The following is a 22,429-nucleotide window of genomic DNA, read 5'->3' as shown; positions in this document are numbered from 1 at the left end:
AGACCTCTCCTTACCACATTGGCAGAATCGTAAAGACTCGAGTCAGTGATTCGGGCCCGATTTTGCAAAGATTGACTTGAATCCGATTCTATGAAATTGCATATATGACTTGACTGAAGTCAGTTCATATAGATTAGGTTTCTGCATCAGGTAAACCATGTTTTTCTTTTCTCAAAACACATCAAAATGTAATTTAAAATGATCTTTTGACTACGAACGCCTATGGTGTACCAAAACGAAGTAAATTTGTACAATTTATTTTTGCTTTCCGTATAACTTGATTTTTCATATAAAATGACTTGACTCGAGTTTTATTTGCCAAATGACTCTAGTCACTTCTTCCAAAAGGCTTGACTTGCGACTCAAGTTTGTTGACTTGGTTACGACTCTGCACGTTAGTATCAAATTCTTAACTTCAGTACAATTGAATGAATTTCAAGGAGTATTTTATATGATAAATAAGTGGGAACAAAAGTTCAACAAAAGATTTGGCAAGCGACTGGTTAAACTAGTTTAAGAGCCGCTTACATTGACATTGGCATCTATGTCACAAATGTGTGGCAGACAAACGAAGAAAAAGTTTTCTTTAAGTTTTACGAGAAAAAAATCGCCAGCCTGCATAACGGGTACAAGCAGAAAGCAAATAACACTAAAAATGAATGGACAAGTTTATGTCTTAACCGCAGCATTAACTCTTTGCCTCACTTCAAGGGGCCTCGCACCGATTGAGAAATCCGATCAAAAAGAGCACTTGGCAAAAATCGTCTTAGGAACAGTAAGTCTAATAGGTGGTATATACAAGGTAGTCTGAACCGAGGCACTCGAAGCGAGAGTCTACAAGATCGCGCTCGTGTATCTACGGTGAAAACCTGTAGCGGGGGCGCATGTTGAGTTCGTTATGTCATTGTGTCGGGGTTGTAATATATGCGCGTTTGACAAAATCGACAATGCAAATCGCTGCAGCGCAAGGCACCTGTTGTTGTTACGCTAGGTGCACTGTGTGATAAAACCGGTCGTGCTTTGCACATTAGGACGGTGTGTCCGACGAAGGAAGGCCAGAATCGGTGGATTGTGAGATGACGGTGTCATTTGATTCGGAAGAAAGGCTGCTGCTTGAGACTCCAATTTCGGAATCGTTCTCAGTGACAGAAGACTTGTTGCTTTGAACCTCAGAGTTGATGCACTCTGAAGAAAGTCCTTGTGATGTTGCTAGAATGTCAGAGGTTGGAAAATCATCTTCAGCAGACTCAGGAAGCCTCGAACTTGAAGCCTCATCACTTCTGGAGCCGGTCTCTTTAACTAGAATAGAAGATGCGTCAGGCACTTCCAGCTGTCCAGCATCGTCTTTCTTCTTTTCTTCCAACTGCTTTTTGTGTCGGACACGATACTCCAATGCTCGGTAAATTTGTTCTGCATCATTGATGGTAGCCTGACAATAATTAAAATCAAGACAGATGCCATAAATCTACCTTAAGCGAGTCAAAATTTACACACTATTTACTAATTATAGTTTTTTTTATTAATAGCTAACTTACGGTTATTAGAAAGATTCCTATGATTCCTTCTGTTTGGGCAGTAATTCGAACAGATTTTTTGCTTGCACGTTCCACAGTCATCTGGGCCCACACTTGGGTGTTGAGAACAAGTCGTAAACTTCCATGTATTCTCATAACTATACAAGTAAAATGGACAAATAGATTTATCCCAAGTATCATTGCATGCTTGGTCATGGAATATAATTTTTTTATTAGTTTAAGGAAAAACTGATCATATATTATGCCAATACGGAGCCCAAAAAATTAATTCACAATTCTATGAAAATCCTGCAAAACCAAAACTAATTATTTTTACTGCTAACTTTCTTGTGGGCTTCCATATTAAAACCAATAGAAATTTAATTTTACTTGGTTTGATGAGATAATTCACAATGTAGTTTATAACAAATTACACAGAATTTCACCTCACAAATCACGAGTATTTGGGAAACAACGACACTAGTTACTAAGCTTATACCTTTTTTAACTAATTAACTTTAAGCAAATGAGCAACAATTAGGCCTTAAAAACTTACCGAGTCTAGACTGGAAGTTAAGATCATCATCAGCACATTTTCCATCATTCAAATGCAGGCTACCAACACCTCTCTCTACCCAACCACTAGATTCCCCATCAAATTGGTGAAGCTTGCATTGTATCTAAGTAGTTTAGAAGTAATAAATACAGCCATGGATGCAACTACAATCATCCAATAATCAAACACAACAAGAATGGCATTGCAAAAAATCAATACTGACCAAAAGCTGATTGCTTAGCCAACTGATACCTGCAATACATTTTTCTCATTTTCTTCACCAGTTACAACATGTACTTCTGGCATAACTGGCTTGGCTTGTGAAGCAAGGAAACAAGCTGCCGCATCTTCTTCCAATCCTCCAGGACGTTTCTTCTCAGAGTTGGATGATGTTGGAGATTGCTCCTGTTCTGATGGGTGGGGATCACCAGTAGAATCAAGAGAACTAGATGCTGGTCAATTCAAAACCAAAAGCTTAGTTACAGTCTGTCTTTAGTCATTGTGTCTTGAAGATTATAAAAACTCTGGAAAGTTTCATTTTCCTTGTTAATGCTTCAATGGACAGTTCATGGGATAACTTACGCATTACAGATGGCACCAACTAGAATGTCAAACTCAATACAAAGAAAACAGTTAAATTACCTTGAGTTGATGATGTAGATAGCATAAAAAGTGATTGCTGTGAACTATCAGTTGTTGATGAAACCTATACAATAAATAAATTAAAAACTTCAAATTGCCCAAAATAAGAAAATCTAACAAAGAACACACATCTTGACATAAACTATTCACCAAAACTAATGTCATAATATGGTCCAATTAATCGCATGAATTTGACGAGAAAGAATCATGTATTATGGGATGATTAATTATTTACCTTTGCTCGATCAGCCAAATTTTGCCCAAATACAAAACTTGAAGCAGCTATGTCTTCAGATTCTTTCTCAGTGGGTTTAACTTCTGTGCTCATCTAAATTTTGACAAAACATTTTTCTGACACAAAAGATAAAAAAGTAAAAGCATTCATGTCAAATATTAGCTGTTTGATAGCTACTGTAACTCTTTCTTCCATTTTGCTTCCGAAAAGAAAACCACCCTCCCCAGAATTTGATTTAGAGTTTGTTGCTGCTTGCAAAAATAGGTTTTCTTGGCTTTGTGGCTTCGCCTACAATTTTGGAAAGTTACGAATCTTATTTTAGTATTAAAACTATTTGCAACATAACTACATCAGTTTTGAGCAAGCAACCAATAAACTGGTAGCAATACGTGTACTTTGTAAACTGTAAATCCAGCTTTGTATGATGTTTTAGCTTATTGTTTTGGTCACAGTAAATGTTAAATGCACAAATGCAATAGTATTTTACAGTTTTTGAGTTCACACTTAACTTTTATATGTCACAGTTTTATTTCCCTCTTTTGTGCCACATATAACTATAAATAATAGAATTTTTAGGGTAGGGCTATATTAGCTATAAAAATCTAAATTTAATATTTATTCCTTCTGAAATCAAACAGTTCGAAGAGCTAAAATCAATCAACAGGAAATACTCATAGTAACAGTACATTATAAATTCTAACCGTGTCTTGATTTTCAATCTCTGTTTCGGTGGTGCTGTCTGGCTGTGAATTATCACTGTGCTGACCACCATTAACCTTATCACCATCTTGTTGGTTATTCCCAAAAGCAGCTTCATTGTTGGCATTTTCATTCTACATAAGAATAGCATGTAACTGCACAAAAAGATCGCAAAAATCCTATGATAGCCTAAATACGGGCAGAGATTCATACCTTTTCTTCTTGTTCATTACTATTGGCCTTTTCAGTCATTTTAAGAAATGGGTTGCTTGATGAGACAAGTGGTTCCGAAGCTAATGTGTGTTCTTTTCCACTAGCTGAACAATGTGTTTTATTTAGAAGTATTTGTAAAATGCTAGGAACTTGTTAGGAGTTAATTTCAAGTCAATCACTTTCATTTTCAAAGAATGTTCTACCTGAACAAACATACAACACATGTGTAAAAGGTGATTTAATTTTGATGTTTACATAGGTGTCTGACCACAAAACTAAAAATCACATAATTAAATTCTTCACATTATATATAACCCAGATTCAAAATCATCTGTAAAAACCTGGCTAGATGACCAAGTTATAAGTGTGTGCTAAATAACAACCATAATAACTGTAGCAAGTAGTAAGCAAAGTTCATTTACAAGTTACAATCCATTAGCGTTTTGTGGTGAATAGGGGCCGTTTAGGTTGGGTGATGTGTAGCGTATAAATGCATATTAGTCTAATATTGTTAGAGGTCTATGGGAGAAAGATGTGGGGAGGGGGCCTACACCCCTGGGAAATATAAAATTTAGTTTCCAAAAAATGATATATATATTCAATTGATGATAACTCATATAAACATATACTTTGTGATAGTTAAGACTAATACAAAGCTGCAATTAAGTATCAGCTATGTTCCACAACATAACAGTCCATTATCCATATCAAGTCTGCTTGTACTATATCCCTTTAAAAGCATATACCGTACGGCTTGAATTTGGTTACGAATACTAGAAAAGGCAGTCCCTAATGAACAACTAAAATACCACACAGTAAGTCGCCTTATTTGTGGCATAGTGTGTGACAAAAAGTTGGCTACAAGCAACTAAACATAAACAAAATGGTTCCATTACTGGTATTTATGTATTGTTTGTTATAACTCACTTCCAAATAAATCTTGACAGAGGCAGTCAAATTAAAATAGATGTAAATATTAACTTGTAATTAATTGTAGCAAAAATGGTGTAGGCATTTTTGATTGCGACACACGTCTTTAGATAACATAATATGCTTTAATAATGTCATTTATCGCACTCTTGCATTTACACTCCTAGAAAAAAATTCATTAACTGCCCTGTTGGTGACACTTGTTAGGGTCATGGATCATGGCTTGAGACACTTTATCATACAATACATAATTACAGCAACAAAAAATCATAGTATTTTTTACAAATTTCACAAAAGTAGTGAAGAAACCTTCTACCATGACATAAAACCTTTTATACAGTATATATCACTACAAACAAAATGAATGAAGCCTTTTTATACTAAATTAGCTCGAGGAAATAATAAACCTATTCACAATCAGGGTTTTGTAAATTCTTTACAATTCATAGGCAAATTTAGCAGCTAAATAGAACATTCAAAAAAATGACTGTAAAATAGCATTGTAATTGAAAGGGTTTAGTTCAGGGATGTCCAACCTTTTATTATAGTGGGCCGCATTGTCACTTGAAATAATTGAATGGGAGTGAAAATGACTAGCGGGCCGCACAAAAATCTCAGGCGGGCCGCAGGTTGGACATCCCTGGTTTAGTTAATAAACAAATGTGCAACATAAATGCTATATAATGGTGGCAATTGTGGGTAAAATAATTTGATATTTCACAAGGTCACGCTACTTTCTCACTTGTTTTTTCCAATGTGCAAACCTATATCAAAAGCTGAAAGTAAAACGTTTTTGCAAATAAGAAGTTGTACAATGACTAAAAAGCCCTGGATGTTTCAGACTCAACCACCAAGCTTTGCTTAAGGTTCAACTGCAATGTTTCGAGTTAAAAGCATGCTTCTAAAAGTGGGTTTGATGAAAAATTTGAAAACTTCCACTAAATAGGTTTAGGTTTAGCACAACTACGATATAATTAAAAACATACAAATTAGCCAAAATGTCAAGCAAACTTGTTGTCTACATGTCTTTTCTTTCATCAATATATTAATTATATACTGTACATTTTATATTTATTTATAACTATTAACTACATATTAATATTTATAACTTATAACTATATGTATAGCTTGTGTGAAAATATTGATTAAGTTCTTTAAAGATTACAGAGGTCTTTCATGAGCCCATGGCCAAAAAGGCTTGACAATTACTGATTTAAGCTAGACAATAACCACATGATAAATATATATATATGTACCTGTGAATGAACTGTTTGAACTTGAGGGAGCAGACAGCTTGGATGGCTGCAAAAACTTACACTTGGATGCTTGGATGGACGCGTTATTAGCTAAATATAAAATAAATATCACTTAAAACTAAAAGTATAGTCAGCTTTAGAAGACACAAGTGTTCTAGTGCAGGGCTTCTCAAACTTTTTTGTTCTGCGACTCCACTTTAGAGTAGATAGATATTCTATACGACCCTTTAATGGGTAGCCCTAGCCTATACACGTTAGTGATATTAAAACAATAATCCACCCATCACAAATCTCAGTGGTATTTTTGTCTATGGTGGAATCATACAAAAGTACTTAATCCACAAAAGTAACTGTGCAGTAATAAAAGAACCACGTACTGAAAACTGTAAAGTGAATCAAAAATTAACAAAAAATTCAATTGATAAAAGTTGAATTTGTTTCACAACCCCAAAATTACATTTTGTGACTCCGTTTGGGGTCACGACCCATAGTTTGAGAAGCCCTTCAAGTTGCATGTAGAAGGGTAGACTATCAGGAGGAACAGTGACATTTGTGATGAAATATAACATGTATATCATGAACAGAGTGGAAAATATTAAGGTATAGAAACATACACCACATAAATGAAACCCGAAGTACTATATTTGCTAATTTTGTTAATTATACTTGTTATATAGTATATAATATGTGTATTGGTATTTCTGCATTCATGTGTTAATGTTTTTTCTCAGCAATTCCCTGCTGTATACTATATATATATATCATTTTTGAACAATGAGTCATATTCTAAAAAATCTGATAAAAGTCTAAAACATGGCAGACCTAGGCAAGATGCTTACAAATTACAACCACAAGCTAAATCCAACCTAAGATTTAGCATATCTATATACATATAAAATACTTGTGAAAGTTAATTAAAAAGAATGTATTGCAGAACTAATTAAATATTAAAACTGAGAAATGGAACATTATGTACATATATAAGGTAAAAAATTATGCTGTGCAAGATTAAAAATGTACATATATATACATAATATATTATTATACATATGAAAGACAGACAGCAGAACATTTATCTGTATACATGGTGCTTGTTTAGAGTCAGTTTAGATAACTATATTATATACATAAAGTATGAACTAATATGTTTATCATCAATATAATGTATCATATTATTACTAATGTAGTGTACACTGTACAGTGTACGGCATGAAAAGGCATACAGAGAAGGTGTTGCAAAGAAACTGATTCATTCAGTCTTCTGGTTGAAGTCAAATTTTGTGAATTAATACTTTCCAAATACCAAATTCAAAATTTCAAACAATAAGTTTTTCAGTATATTCATTTTGCACACGCTTTCAGAAATATTACACTGTGAGCACCTTATGACAATATTTCATTAACTGCTGCATGTGAGGAGCCAATCCAGATGTAGCAACAATTTTGGTGTCTATGGAATGAGACTGATCTAGTTTCTGTCCACTGTAAGAGACTTTTTGGTAAGAAAATCATCAGATTTTTTATATTTCAATAAAAAATGAGTTTTGGTAAAATCGTCATACATAGAGATATATCTGTTTTCTTTTTAGGTCCTTGATCTTAACAATAAACTTCCCATTGACGTTTTTACATCCTATTCTCAAAATAAATAAAACAAAATTCACACTAAACTTATGTATACATATAAAATTGTTTCAAAAGTAACGACCAAATCATAATTATGACCTTGTTTTAGCAGCATTTATGCCCTATCTGTTCATTAATATCAGTGCATATTTTTACACATTATTTGAACTGCTTGGAAGCAAATTAGGAAATACTACATGATAAAATTAACAGACATTTACTTACAGGAATGATGGATCAGCTCACCAATCTAATTGGAATTATATATATATTCCGTATTAATAAGGACAAAAATTTTGCATATCCCGAAGTTGTGTACAAATAATAAAAATTTTTATAACCTTTTTTGAATTGGTATCAGGAAAGTCTAAAACATCAAAAAATTTGACTGGAATCAGGAGATTGAATAAAAAGTTATTTCAAATTCTACTTTGTATGTTGTTGCAATTCCATTTTAATATGAATCACTGCACAATGAAACAAATGATAAGTACTGTAGTGATATGCAAGGAAACTTCGATGCCAAATAGAATTACCATTTATTGAAATACCTTCAGTAGATTCATCGGATGCTTTTGGAACTGACTTCGCCTGACCATGAATTAGCGTGGGGGGATGAAGCCTGAAAGCAGGCCGCTTTTCATCTGGTTCATTATCCTCTGAATTATCTGTCGATGATCCAACTACACCCACTCGTGGGCGCTTCATGTTGCGAGGCTTGTTGCTTAGGTCGATTTGGTCACCTTTTATAAAGTCATTATAGTTTTAAACAGGCCTTGTTTGTCAAAAATATATTGCTGAGTAGGAGGATGCTAATTGATAAACAACACATGTTTGTTTATTAGTGCGCAATAGCCTACCTCCCACTGCATTATTACTGGAATCCATGTTACTTTTGACATCAGAGGGCTCAGCCATATTTATAGAATGCTTTATGGAATACTTGAATGATTGGCAAATACAGTATTTACTCAATTAAAACTAGGTTTCACACGAGACCAAGTGAGTCAAATCTGCTTCCAAGATAAAAAATAACATTGCAGATATACGGTAAGGGGTTGATTCTCAAGAATCAATCAACATCAGTTTGAAATAAATCTAAGTTTTACATGAATGTCGGAGAAATTTGCCTGAATGTAACTTATACAAAAACACAAAGCAACTTGACATTATTTGTCAAATTTCCATCAAAGCACTATACTAAGTGAAATAGCAGTTAAGCTAGAAGGCTGAGAAAACACAGGAATTGCAGCAAACATACAATTTTGCTGGTGAAATAAACAGATAACAAAGCTCAGATTTAGTTGGGTCCATCTTGACATTTAAACTAAAGGGACCCACGTAGGACGTGCCTTGGCACTGAATATTTATTCCCCTTGGCCAAGAAAACATTCAGAAAAAAAAATCATTTCATAGGTTGTTTGAAAAGTATAATTATGAACTGTGTGAATACAAATCGTTGTAATATCTAACAGTTGAAAATAAAAGTGACTATGTTATGAAGTAATAATGTAATTATCTGAGAACTTTTCTGTCTATTTATTATCTATAACTTGTATGTTTCATTATATATTTATGAGTTTATTTCTTTGTGGATCGCAATTAAAAACACCATGAAAAACAAAATCACTCTAAAAACCCAAACTAACATGTGCCACCAGTGAAAAAGGAAAATTAATCCAAAAATTGCTGCAGGTGCAGATATGCTAAAAACAACAACACTAAGCATGATGCTGGACTTGAATCAACAGAACCACAGTGCCCACAATATCAAAATTGCCTCAAATAGCTATTTCTTAAGTAGATTAATTGGTTCATTATAGCCATAGGCATTTCAGTTAGATGAAAAGACATAAAATCAAATTTGGTTGGTAACGAGTTAGATTTCAGTTTTAGCTGACCATGATAGATAGGAGTTTGGTCATGGTTAGAATATTACAACTTTTAATAATATAAAAGTTTAAAATATAAAAAGCGAGAAAACTGTTTATAACATCAGTTTTTGCTGATGGTAAACATGTTGTCCCTGTCAAGAGATTTTACTAAAATACATTAACATATTAAAGTCAATTCTTCTTTCTCCAGCAGCTTTGGTCACGGCTAAAGTGACTTTGTCCAAAGCGAGCTGAGAAATGAGCTTTTCTTAATTAACAAGAGATACGTTTTAAGGGGTTAATGTGCATATTTGCTGACAATTACGCAATAAAGGAGTAGTAGGCAGGCAAGGAAAACACCGAGAAAAGCAAACCGTAAGTCTGCCAAAGGATCATTTATGGGCAATGAAAACATTTAAAATAAAAAACAAACAAAATAACAAACACCATAACTTAACATTACTGCAGCTGATTTAAAATTGTTCATTAACAGGCAATAAAGTTGGTTTCTCTTGTTTCCGATCTTACAGTAGCAGTAATGTTAAGTTATAGTGTTATGTTATTTATATCAGCAACGTTAATTATATCATTTCATTGTTACATCACAATCACTCAAAATGCCTTCATTGTTCAAGCGTAGGTTTGTCCGAAGAAATGAGAGTTGTGTATGGTGTTTACTTTTACTACGCTCTTGGAACTTTTGTCCAAATAAAGTGGTTGTCTGCACTGGAGTCGATTTTCTGAAAGAAAATGAAAAATGTGGGGGGAAATTAAATATTGGGGATTTCCCATTGTGAGAACATTAGTGCCCAATGTTAATGTTGTTATGTACTGTAATTATGTAAAGCATTATCACAATGCGTTTTACAAATTGTATAATAACCATATAATGACCTGCATTTCCAACATATTGTTTCTACTTTTATTAAAACTACAAACGTAAAACGGATTTTTTAGCAAAGTTTGAGCAAGTGGTCTATTACAGACGCTATCAAAAACACTACGCGGAAACGGATCTAAGAACAAGTTTGCCAACTTATTATGCAAAAGGCTTAAAAAGGAATCTTTCTTTGATTTCTTTCGTCACTGAGTTGATAACACGTAGTATAGTTGAAAACTCTTTAACTACATATGGGAAAAAACGTTTGACTTTATCAAATAAGTCGTTTGTTTGGAGTAAATTTTAAAGTTTCATTTGTCTATTTAGACTTTAGAGACTAAATTCAACAAAACTGAAAGCCTTTTGGCATTGTTTTTCTGTTTTAATTAATTGCCCAACGTAGAAAGCAGGTTGGTTGGGTGACCTTAAGATAACCACATTAAACGAGGAAGGTGTATTATACTGTCATACTTAAATTGTTGCAGAAGGCCGCCTCCTGCTGCGCTTTCTACTCCTCTTGTCTATTCTCTTTTATTATCCTGTTTTACACCTGCATTCCTCTCTGTTTTCTGTTGCACTTTCTGCTCTCGTAGCTGTATTTTTTTATTATTTCATTTCAACTTTTTTCATTTATTTTTCTCCTCTTTGTTTTCCTTTTTTTTCCCCAATGGTTGTCTGGATTATCTTGTGGCAGAAGCAGATAAGTTGAGCACTGTATTTTCATAAACATTTCTCGACTCAACTTAAAAACAAGAATGGTTTGTAAGAATAAATTCAATGATATATTTATGCAAAAACCGCATCATTTTGAGTACAACGGGGCCGTTTCTTTTAGTAGTTTTATTGTGCTATCATGGTAAATATTTCATTTTCACTCTATCATTTGCAACGAAGAAAAATAAATGATAATATATGATTACGTAAACATTTTAAAAACCGAAAGCAATGTTTGTTATCAATGCAAAAGAAAGCATTAAAGGTTCGATTCTTTGTTCATTTACTATAAATTGACGTGAAGATAAAAAGTTTGATGTGCACTTTGATGAACCTTGTGCGTGTAGGCGCCACACTTTTCAAGCTAAGCTATATGAGTGAATGCTGAAGTAAAACACTTGAACATATCCTGCAGGCATATTGACATAGAAGCTAGTTGCGAATTCTGAATCCCTAAAATAATATTGACTAGCCAACTTTACATGGAATCAACTTCAAATCATAATAGCACATGTAGCCAACCTATTGCAAAAACGTGAAATTAAAACCGTTAAATTGCTTAACAATGTTAGGTAATTGTAAATCCTGCCTGCAATATAAAACTTGCAAAAACATGTGCCCGTAAAGAGCTGGTCTGTATTTCATGACAGGGTATGTGGATATTATGGGCGTGCAGACGCACTAACTCAGGTAAACAACGGCTAGCCAAGTGTGCACCTATTTAATCTTTCTCCAGTGCATTTCTAGGATAACATTTGCAACTATAAATTACCGAATCGATTTATAGGCCTGCAAAGATGTACATTTTGGCGTGATTGCGCGCACCAAGGCCTCAATTCTTTGTTCATTTAATATAATTAGGGTGAAGACAAAAAAGTTCGGCGTGCACGTTATTGATTCTCCTGTGGGCAGCTGCGATACTTTCCACTAAGATACGTTACAAAGTCCTGTGTACAGAAAATTTACTTAAATTTTATTATGACCGTAATATTGCCACGAAATACAGGACGGGTAGAAAGCATGTACAAACGCTTAAAATCTGTGTTCGTGGTTGATTTCATGCAAATATGAAATTTGGGGTTTAGTGTACTAGGCTAATGCACAACAAGATGACGTTACAACTTGACTAGCTGGGATCTAGTATACAAAGGCATCTTGTGGTTGTGCACTTGTATACTTGACCCCAAATATCTGGAACTGGTCCGTGCAGACGTCCAAATGGCAAACTTGTAGGGTAGGTTTAAGAAAGTTGGTCTCACTAAAAAACAACAATTTTCTACACAACCTTTTCTCTGAGAGGATACTCTGAAACAATGATTCTACAGCAAATACACAAAGTAGGGCCAGTAAATGATTGACCCATTTTTAGGTAAATACTTTTTACTACAGAAGATATCCTTTCCATCACTTTCTTTAGAATGTTTTTGAATAAAACCATTCCTAAAAAACTGGACAAATAATGTAACTTTAGGTAAAAAAGGTAAGCTTAAATGAAAATTTTGCACACAAGTAATAAATAAACATCTGACCAATGCCTTTCAAGAATAGGATAACGTTTATCAAAAACATGGATTTCGAAGGTTTTAAGATAATATGAACTAATACGATAACCATACCGGTGTAGTATCCCGTGTAAGTGATCTTTTAGCGGATATGTAAGGGGATCTTATGTAAAAAAAAAACTTTTTGCCAGAACACGCTTTCCTAAGCCAACATTGGCCAAATCAAGATGATTTACATTAACTCGAATTGATCTAGTTATATCACAATCATTTCTTTCCGATTTAAATAAACCAACCTGATTTAAAATGTTTGATATTTTTGGTGGGTTAGTGGAAGCCAAGTTCGATACCTGACATCTAACTTCATTCATAAGTTGTTTACTGTTTGACATGATCATATTTCAAGCTACAAAGCTCAGACCTTCTCTGGCGAATACCACCGATTATTCGAATGAAATACTAATCATTCATATAATTCCCATGGTTTAATATAGCCAACTTTTAGGGTTTTCATATGAGGCAACACAAAAGATTGTTACAAATGTTGCAGCAGCAAAACAATCTGTTGATAAAAAGGATAACGTCGTTGAGAAATCTGCAGTCGTTTTATGTCAATCTGCGTCTATTCAAAGTATAGTTTTAACCTGTGCTTATTTTATTGTATCATCTAACACTGTTACGCCAACTTTCAACCTTTTAAGAAACGATTTTGTCCTTTTCTTGGTTAGAGGATAGCCGCTTCGAAAAACAAAACTGAACTGTGGAATGGCTATCACTATTTCACCGGAAAAAATCGTACGTTCAAAGCTATTTTTAACAGTTTCTTGCCAACCTAACTTAAATGTTATATCAGAAACCTAAACTTAACCTAAATCTACCTCCTAATTTGATTTTATCTCCAATAATACCTAAGATAGCTGGAATCAACTTTTTACATTACCTTTTTCTATACCCAACCGCCTATCTTTAAAAACAGGGTGCGTGACCTACTTACGGTGAAAACGTTTTTTCCTGTAGAATCTCGTTTCGCAGTTTTGTCATCGTTTTAGAAGATTTTCCTCTTTTATGGAGATTAGCTGAATTTTCAAAGTCCGTGTTTTGTTTGCGAATGTCTCCTTTCGGCTTTCGTAATTAACCCAAGAGGCATTGCCTTTTAAAACCAAAGCAGCAGTGACTAAGTCGTGTTAAAACTGTGCTAGCTTGAAAAGAATGCAAAGCTTACATGAATCGAGTTGAAACCAATAACTTTAAACTAACATTTCTATTTAGAGTCAGTATTGTACAACTTTTAAAATGCGCAAGATCGATATGAAATCATCATGACTCAAATGTGTATTGTACACGCTGATCTTTGAAGAAATTTGTTTTTAATCAATTAATAAAGCACACCTACAATAAGTTATACATGCTCTCTTGCCCGTGATCCTAATTTGCTTTGTTTACCTTGAAAGTGACCAAGATAACTTGTAAAATCAAAACTAGTTTTACATTTATTTAAATTATTATTTCAAAAACGTGACTTAATTGCGCATTTCATACAAAATGAAAAAAGCCTGTAGCACACAAGACGCAGTAGGATGAAGAAAACGATTCCAATACAAACAGCTTATAAAAACAAAAATTGTTAAACTTTTCTATTTCTCGATCCTGGTTATAAAACACAGTTCAAGCCAAGTCACATCTACTTAACTTTTGGTTTAAAAATGTTCTTGAAGGAAAAAACAACATTAAAGAGTCAATCATCTCTGATTGAGTGGAAATAAATACGGAGCTTCGGAGCTTTTGCTCTGCTGCATCACCTTCGATGCACCCACAAGATCTTCCATACTTATTGGCCGTAAAGGTGAACTGGAGTCTCTAAAATTGATAAATGGTTTAATATGGTCTCTAAAATGGTTTAATTTCCAACAAAAGTAGTTCAGTTGTGATTCGTTGCATCAGAGCAGGAAAAACTGTTGTCCGTTGGCTAGCTTTGAGGAAGATGCCATTCTATATTTACCTCTGTTCCTTGATAAATTCATGAACCCTTGCCACAGATGCATGCCGACACATTTCACGAATATCGCTGCCACTGAAGCCACTTAGACTCTCAGCAAGTTCAGTGAGGTCCACATCGTCTTTAAGTTGTTCTACTCCCAGGACTATAGCCAGGATATTAACTCTCTGTTGAGAATCCTGCATAAAAATACATAAACATTATTAAACAGTAATTGAATAAGCACTATACACAAGAGAGGTTCTCTTGCATAATCTGCAATGAGTAGTTTGTACATAACACTTAACTTGATGTCTAACAGTTCACCAATGTAAGCATTTCTATCCTACATACGCCTGCATTGTTATCAAAGAGTAAAACGTTGTACAATATTAATCCACACTTTAGCGAGTAATAAATAGATAATACAGCACCTGAATATGTAACATAAATGATGCCACACATCAGACCTTGTGTTCTGATGTCTGTGCTAAATTATTACACAATGGTCGTTTTCTAAGCCCATGGTCAATATGACTACTCGCATAAAAAGCCTAACTTAGCATGGTCCCAATTTACTCCATTGTTCCGTCGTACAATACCCTGCTTTTATATGCTAGATCATTTTCACAGAACAATCATAGGTTGTGAAGATAGGTTTATGAAGGCATTTACCACAATGTGCTCATGTTGTTTCTTCACACGCTCTAATACATTTTTCTCAGAAGGGCAAACTTAATGTTTGACCCAGCTCTTGTGTTACAAGCTCAAAAATGTAGGTTGGTTATGTTTCCAAATCGTCCGTAATTGCAATGTGACTTAACCGTTGCAAAACTTATTCTCTTTCCTGACATTGATTTCAGCTACAGTTTGGACAAAAGAGTGTGCCAAAACTTAGCTGTGCCCAAGAAACTTGAGTTGTTGAAATGGTACAGGACAGTAGCAAACTGTATCTCACGAAAAGCTCACTCACCGCTTTATAAGACCACCCACTGAATACCACACCACCAATAATGGTACGGTCCTGACTCATGACTCATGAGGTGGGCTTATGAAGTAGCAATCATTGCAACATAGCCGGTTTGTCATTTTTATAACAGAATTCAAGGAAACAACTTAATGCATTTAATATTTTAGATAATCTTTAAGAATCTTAGCTTACCGGCATTGGTACATTTAACCTTATAGGCATTCTTCTCAAAATAGCTTGATCAATTTGCTGGGGACGATTTGTGGCACCCATCACCATTATTTGGCTGTTGTTGTCCGACACTATACCATCCCACAGACTCATAAAAGTGGCTTTCATCATGGCGGTAACTTCATGGTCTCGATCTGATCTGTTTTCGTTTGATACAATAATATCATTTACAAATACTGACAATCATTTATTAAAAAATTGACAGCACAGTTAATCACGATGAGCATAAAAATTAACAAACTAACCTCATCTGAAGAAAGACATCAATTTCATCAATAAAAATTATAGATGGTTGCAGTTTTCGAGCCAAAGAAAAGACTGCAGCAGCAAGTTTTTGTGATTCACCATACCACTTGTCAGTCAATTGTTGTACCTGCAAAGAAAGTTATAGATAACCAGCCCAGTCATTGCAGAATCTTAAATAAATGCAACATCTCATTAATATGCAAAAGTTTCACTTACTTCAATATTTATAAAAGCGCAACCAGCCTCCTTTGCAGTTGCTTTCGCAATCATGGTCTTTCCACAACCAGGGGGGCCATACAACAAGATTCCTGATTGCAAAAAATGTACAAGCATATATGTAACTAATAAGCAGGATTTAAATAAAACCTCTCCTCAGTGGTGCAGGTTACAAATTACTAATTATCAAAAAGTTATAGCTTACTGTAAGTTGATCAAACATAAAAGTTAAACCAAGACAACCTTTACAACATCTCAAAGAAATATACATGCGGTATTGCTATAAAAATCTAACAAGAATACCTTTGGGAGGTAAGAATAATTTGCACTGCTTGAAAATGTCACGCCTATGAAATGGCAGGATAACTGTTTCTTTAATCTGTTCAATGATAGCAGTAAGCCCGCCAATATGCTGCCAGGAAACGTAGATGTCTATCAAAGTTAATGCCAGATGTTAATAAGTCAATACAGCTATAATTAGAGCTAAGTGCAGAAACAAAATTTTTAATTATGTCACTATAAATTTCAAAATAGTTAATGCGTTAGCAGTCACTACTCCGTAGTATTGTTAATGCAAGTGTGTAGGAAAAACAAAGTGTGTGCATGCTGAGCTATCTTTGTAGTAAACATGATGGTGAATTTGCTGCTATTTCTGCCATTGCAAAAATAGTAAAGTTTTTTGTTTCGCTAAGTATTTCTCAACCAAACTGAATGAATATGTTTAGTTTTCAGCGTAACTCCCAATACTCACAGCTCAGCAAAAGTTTGAAATGAATGATTGATGCAGTGAAAAATTGTATATTTTAACAAATGAGTTTATAGTCCTAGGAGAGTATGCCCAACCGTGCTTGCTCTGGGTAACCTTGACCTTTATTGTGATGCCCAAAAATTCAAGCATCCAGCGACAAAATTTGTTAGCTTTGTTCTTTTGTTTCATTAAAGCAATAATTTACTTATAAATTACTATGGTGTTTGAACTGTGTTGACTAAAATGGTAAATATTTTGTGAACTGTTAAATTAAAAGTAAGGAAAATATGCGTACATAAATGAGGTCAATTGTAAGAAACCGCAAATGAATCAATGTGGAGCAGACGTACAAAAATATGTTTGCACTGTGCTACCATTTTATAGCGTGGAAAAAGCAAAACTGGCTTTTTAATCATGCTTGCTACATTTTGCTTGTATATGTACTTCCTAGCACTGTAGTCATCATTATTTTTCTCAAACTATTTCCTCATGTTTCAGTGCGAAATAAAGTTAAAGAACTACAACTATTTCTTTTTTGTTCACCACAAGTGATCTCTGGTTAAGCGCTATGATGCAGCCATGTATATGCTTGGCCTAACATATTCATTACAAATATGTAAACTTAAAACTACAAGCTAAGTGCCTCGAAAAGAATACATGATACCCGAAAATCACCCCGGGCCATCCTACCCAGCACTTCACACTGGTCATCTAATACCTTTATACTACTATGGCAACAAAATTGGTTGCAGCTTTTAGTAAAAGCAGGAAAGAAAGTCAGACTAGACTGAGCTCAACTTATTTCCTGCTGATACACATTATACAACAGCAACCTGCATTTCTTGATGACCTTTTCGAGGATTGTGATTATATGGCAATACTGAAGGTAGACATACCAGGATATGAATACTGCAGGAATCTAAGCCATTAACACAATTAACAGTATTTTCTCTACAGACCAATATGTAGCAGTCTCTGCACTAAATCCAAAGCAGCATTTAATGAATGCATTGGCCCCACACAGCGAGAAATTCGAGATGTGCTGAAGCATTTTAAAGTGAAGTACATGAATTACTTCTGAAATAAGTTTAAATCTTTGCCACTGGATCTAAGAAAAAATGCACACCAGTGGATATTTGATTAAGTAAATTGTCTAAAAGGTCAACAGAGACTGCTTTGCGATACCAAAAAAACAGAGATATGAAAAAATCAATAACCAATTTTTTTTTTAATTTTTGCAAACTATTTGCATTAATCTCAGTTTATTAGTCGAATGTTCAGATGAATTAAAATTTATACTCATCTTGCAATGGGCGTATGTAGAAGGACGATTTGCTGACAATTATGCAGCTGATAATTTAATTTGCGATGTTCTGTGTGCACTTAGTTCTGATAACTTGCACAAAAAATTATTTAACTTAACTGTAAAAACAAAAACAATCAATTATAGCCAGCTCTGGCTGCAATCTTAATTTTTATTTTTAAATAATGTAATTTCTACAATTCCATTATTATGATCATACCAATAAATACTCTACATCAGTGTTTCTTAATGTGTAGCAGGCTCGGTGGGGCCTGGAAAAATTATGGTGAAGTGTGTGAATGCAAATTTAATGAAGAAATATGTAATCACTTTTTGCAACTTTCACTTTGAATGAGAATGTAACTGTACCTGTTCAATAGCATAGTAAGGAGGAGGGCCATCCCCCCACCCCTCATGAACCAAATGTTTGGGAGCCATGGGCTTTTTACATCTTTAATCTTTTTTGTTCATTGCATTCCCTTGTTTGCGACCACTTATCGAACATAATATAACTGAAAAAACGTACAAAAAGCAAGTGTACGTGTTTCAAAATCATTTCATACAGAGTTCCAATGTTGTACATCATACATAGCTAGCTTTTGTACGTACAAATGTGAGATTTACATTTCATTTCAAAACGTTCTTAAGCCGTTTTTGAGGCATAAAATCTCAAAATGTTTGCACTTCGTGCATTGCGGGCAAATGCTGGAATTTTGGACTCAAGCTTTTAAAAACATTTGGCCGCTCCTTGGCTTAAACGCCATCGTAAATACGCCAGTGATGTGTGGGACGTACAACGTTTTTGAAAGCAATAGTGAGAAAAAAGACAAAAAAGTTGAGAAACACTGCTTTAGATATAAATGTAAAAGTCAACAAAAACTAAAATAATGCAAATTGATAAAAATATGCTTACCAGACGGAATAATCAACTGTGAAGCAATGTTAAGTTCATATTCTGTGAGATGCAAATCTTTTACATCCTTCTTACCCAAGCGTTTTAGCAAGTTTTGAGCCTTAAAAACACAAAAACATTTCATGAAATAAACCAATAGAAATTGAATATAATCATAAAGCATACGTGTATTTTCTTTTGCATTTTTTTATTGGTGTTACAAAGGAATGCATTGTAATTAATAAGTTTTAGGCTCTTTCTTTGGCAAGGCCATTCCTAGAAGTTTATTTTTTATTAATTTTTTTTCTTAATTGTGGGGGATGAAAAATTGTGCTGTCACATGTGGCCGCAAACGTATTTGCAATAATGATAATTACCACATATAAGATTGGAAAATTTAGCAAGGCCCTGAGGGCAAAAATGTGCTTCATGGTAAATATAATGTGAAAGATGAAAACATTTAAAAAATACTTGCTGAATTAATATGTTCAAAGTAGGGCATTTTTCAACGAGAAAATGTGTATGCACAGCACAAAGTTCGGCATGCACTGAAGACTTAATCTTAGTTTGATTTCTATTGATTGACATTCATGTAACTAACTTTTCCCTGTTTGCTTATTTTAAGTTGGTATAAATTTGGAAGTGTTTAGCGTGAAACTTGATAGGTTTTGTAAGTGCATATACCTCACTTCCCGCTATCGCATGCACAGGACCGAATAAGTTTTGTAGTGCGTAGAAAAACTGTGCAAACTTTGTTTCTTGTTTGTTGCCAAGTTTTACAAAAGACGTTTGGCTGTATAGTACTACATGTCTATAGTCATACGGGATATTGATTTTAATGAAATACCGTACCTAATTTTGCATTGGCTACTTGGCTGCCACTATTTGACCGGAAAAAATCGTTCGACGCTGTCTATACAAACAGCCTAGTTTACAAATATATCCTGTGGTTGTGCACTTCTGCACTAGCCTAGACCCATTTTTTCTCTATCATGTAAAACAATTTGGATCTAGTATACAAGTACGCAACCACAGGATGCTTTGTAGCCTATACTAGAGCTCAGCTACTTAAATTGTAACATCATCTGGTTGTGCACTTGTATACTAGATCCATAAAATCATATTCTATTTAATTGAGCAAAATCGTTACAATCTGATGCCTAGAATGTTTGCAATTTAAATAAGAAGCAAAGTGAGTCAACATTTTCATCAACATCAACATTGTTAAGTATATGCAATTAAAAAAATCTTGTCACACAGACGGTAACTCGGTAATGGTCTATTGGTGTCCACTAAAGCCTTGCAGTTCTTTGTTTATTTATTATAAATTGACGTGAAGATAACACATATAAAAATTTGGTGTGCGCCTTGACGAATATCCTGCGTCCAGGTGCCATACTGTCCACTATGGTTGATGACTGCTGATATCAATAGCTCTCACGGTAGGCGGGTAGGGTATGCCTATGTAGCCTGTTAGGTTATAGGATAAATTCATAACCCATATCCCGAGATGACTGTGGTATGTAAATTAAAGCAATAATGATTACCTTTTCTTCAGCGATTTTCTTTTGCTTCTTTGTAGGATCAACAATTGCGAGAAGCTTATCAACGTATTTGTACAGAAAATAAGCTGCTGCTGCACTCGCCGTAAATCTTACAACAAACAGTACTACTTGTTGTTTGCTGAGTGGCTCTCCAGTCTCAAAATCCCTTATTATAAAGGGATTCATTATCCTGTATCAGTGTAAGCTAGATATCTTTGTAGTGATCAAACTTATCTTTTGGTGAAAAAAACTTCATGACCTTTGTTGAAATTTTTTCGGAACCGAAACTACAACAAGGGAATTTCCCCAAAGTGAATTAAGCAAAGTCATTTTCTTTTCTGTTAGAATGCTACTATAGCAGTCCTAAAAAGGTAACTTTTCAACACACAGTAGGTTTACATTAAATCGAACAAAAGCTAGAAGTGCACCGTATCCTTGTTTTCCAAAAGTGTAACTGTAATAAAATGAAAAACTTGACCAATGAAAGACTGTTCTAAATATGGTATTAGAATTTGTGCAACTAGCACCGACCCCAGCAATTTTTGCGTTGCGACCATCACCAAGGCAAAAAACTAGAAATCGTATACAGTACCATGGCATCACCAAATGACAATTTTTATCCTCGGACTTTGAAAAGTCTTTGTACGACTTAAACTTGACGAAGATTCCTATTGTCACTCGAGCCCCGGTTACCCGAGCTCGTCTTTGTACAAGTCAATGAACATTTTTTATTTGCTTTTTTACTTTTACCATCTTTTATTGCCCGAATTTACAACTGTTCATCTGGGCCACTGAACAGGAGCAAGCGATGTTCATACTTTGCTTAAGACCAAAGGGTTTTACAACGGTAGCGCAACTGGGAATCGTAACATGGGACGCATTTTACAAGTCAGCTAAACATGACGCCAACCAGGCTTTGGACCTGAGTCAAGCCAGCAGACACCTTCTGACAGACACTGGCAACCCTTTCTACATGAGCGTGAACATAAACCCTTCCGGCATTCCGTTTTACATGAGTGGGTCAGAGTGAGTCGCGTTGAAGCAGCGAAGCGTATCGTGCGCGAGTTGTGATTTCTGCTCGCTTTGGCACTTATTTACATGATTGTATTGCAAGCAAGTTGAGGTGTAGTTAGCATGCGAAATAGTATGGGACGGTGGTCGGACGATTCAACCTACGGACGATTCAACCTACGGACGATTCAACCCCGGACGATTCAACCTGCGGACGATTCAACCCAGGACCATTCAACCTAGGACGATTCAACCCATGGATGATTCAACCCACGGACGAATCAACCCCCGGACGATTCAACCCACAGACCTTTCACGTACTTATGGCTTAGGTTATCACCAAGTTACTTTGTAGCCAATTGTAAGCTTAATATTGGATAGTCTAGACTCTAGACTCTAGAGTTAGGCCATCCTGAATAGGCCTGTACGTCGTGGTTAACGGTTATGGTACCATTGCAATCGTACCGTATTTTGTTCAGGTACCATAAAAATTTAAAAGTGCACAATGATAGATCTTGTGCATCATGCAAGTACCACACTTCCCACTATGGTGCATCAGGTCTTCTGAACAGGAACACAAAGACATTACAGCAATAGAGCATTAGGCCTACTGGATATCGAATACTGGCTTCATTATGTTGGGTCTAGTGCT

At 34.8% G+C, this 22,429-nt stretch overlaps 2 protein-coding genes across 4 annotated transcripts; both read right to left on the bottom strand.

The window, feature by feature from the left end:
* Positions 1 to 429: 429 nt before the first annotated feature.
* LOC143460845 (ran-binding protein 3-like) lies at positions 430 to 13,972 on the bottom strand. Of its 3 annotated transcripts, none has more exons than XM_076958499.1 (12): positions 13,636 to 13,972; positions 8,208 to 8,414; positions 6,046 to 6,135; positions 3,860 to 3,963; positions 3,649 to 3,780; positions 3,125 to 3,235; positions 2,948 to 3,040; positions 2,713 to 2,776; positions 2,323 to 2,522; positions 2,071 to 2,194; positions 1,536 to 1,672; positions 430 to 1,429 (listed from the first exon to the last, which is right to left on the bottom strand). In XM_076958499.1, the coding sequence occupies exons 2-12, from the start codon at positions 8,377 to 8,379 to the stop codon at positions 1,028 to 1,030; spliced, it is 1,629 nt and encodes a 542-aa protein (XP_076814614.1). In that variant the 5' UTR covers positions 8,380 to 8,414; positions 13,636 to 13,972; the 3' UTR covers positions 430 to 1,027. The 3 variants fall into 3 exon arrangements, with proteins under 3 accessions (XP_076814614.1, XP_076814612.1, XP_076814613.1); XM_076958497.1 differs by lacking the exon at positions 13,636 to 13,972 and adding an exon at positions 8,532 to 8,723; XM_076958498.1 differs by lacking the exon at positions 13,636 to 13,972 and adding an exon at positions 8,532 to 8,722 and having other exon boundaries at positions 8,223 to 8,414.
* Positions 13,973 to 14,105: 133 nt separating this feature from the next.
* Positions 14,106 to 21,138, bottom strand: LOC143460846 (outer mitochondrial transmembrane helix translocase-like). Its single transcript, XM_076958501.1, has 8 exons — positions 20,770 to 21,138; positions 19,244 to 19,343; positions 16,583 to 16,711; positions 16,280 to 16,371; positions 16,063 to 16,190; positions 15,779 to 15,956; positions 14,641 to 14,816; positions 14,106 to 14,498 (listed from the first exon to the last, which is right to left on the bottom strand). Exons 1-8 carry the CDS (start codon positions 20,950 to 20,952, stop codon positions 14,381 to 14,383), a joined length of 1,104 nt encoding a protein of 367 aa, XP_076814616.1. The 5' UTR covers positions 20,953 to 21,138; the 3' UTR covers positions 14,106 to 14,380.
* Positions 21,139 to 22,429: the final 1,291 nt, after the last annotated feature.

The sequence above is a fragment of the Clavelina lepadiformis genome, chromosome 5, assembly GCF_947623445.1.
Source record: "Clavelina lepadiformis chromosome 5, kaClaLepa1.1, whole genome shotgun sequence".
NCBI lineage: Eukaryota > Metazoa > Chordata > Ascidiacea > Aplousobranchia > Clavelinidae > Clavelina > Clavelina lepadiformis.
The sequence above is the reverse complement of the archived record's forward strand: the minus strand, read 5'-3'. Positions and strand labels throughout refer to the sequence as shown.

Coding starts and splice junctions, on each gene's coding strand:
- LOC143460846 (XM_076958501.1), bottom strand. CDS start 20,952: ATGAATCCCTTTATAATAAGGGATTTTGAGACTGGAGAGCCACTCAGC. Junction 16,712..19,243: donor ACAGTTGATTATTCCGTCTG/GTAAGCATATTT, acceptor TAACTTTGATAG/ACATCTACGTTTCCTGGCAG. Junction 15,957..16,062: donor GATGTCTTTCTTCAGATGAG/GTTAGTTTGTTA, acceptor AAACGAAAACAG/ATCAGATCGAGACCATGAAG.
- LOC143460845 (XM_076958497.1), bottom strand. CDS start 8,589: ATGGCTGAGCCCTCTGATGTCAAAAGTAACATGGATTCCAGTAATAAT. Junction 3,236..3,648: donor AGATTGAAAATCAAGACACG/GTTAGAATTTAT, acceptor CCAAAATTGTAG/GCGAAGCCACAAAGCCAAGA. Junction 2,195..2,322: donor ATGAGAAAAATGTATTGCAG/GTATCAGTTGGC, acceptor TAAACTACTTAG/ATACAATGCAAGCTTCACCA.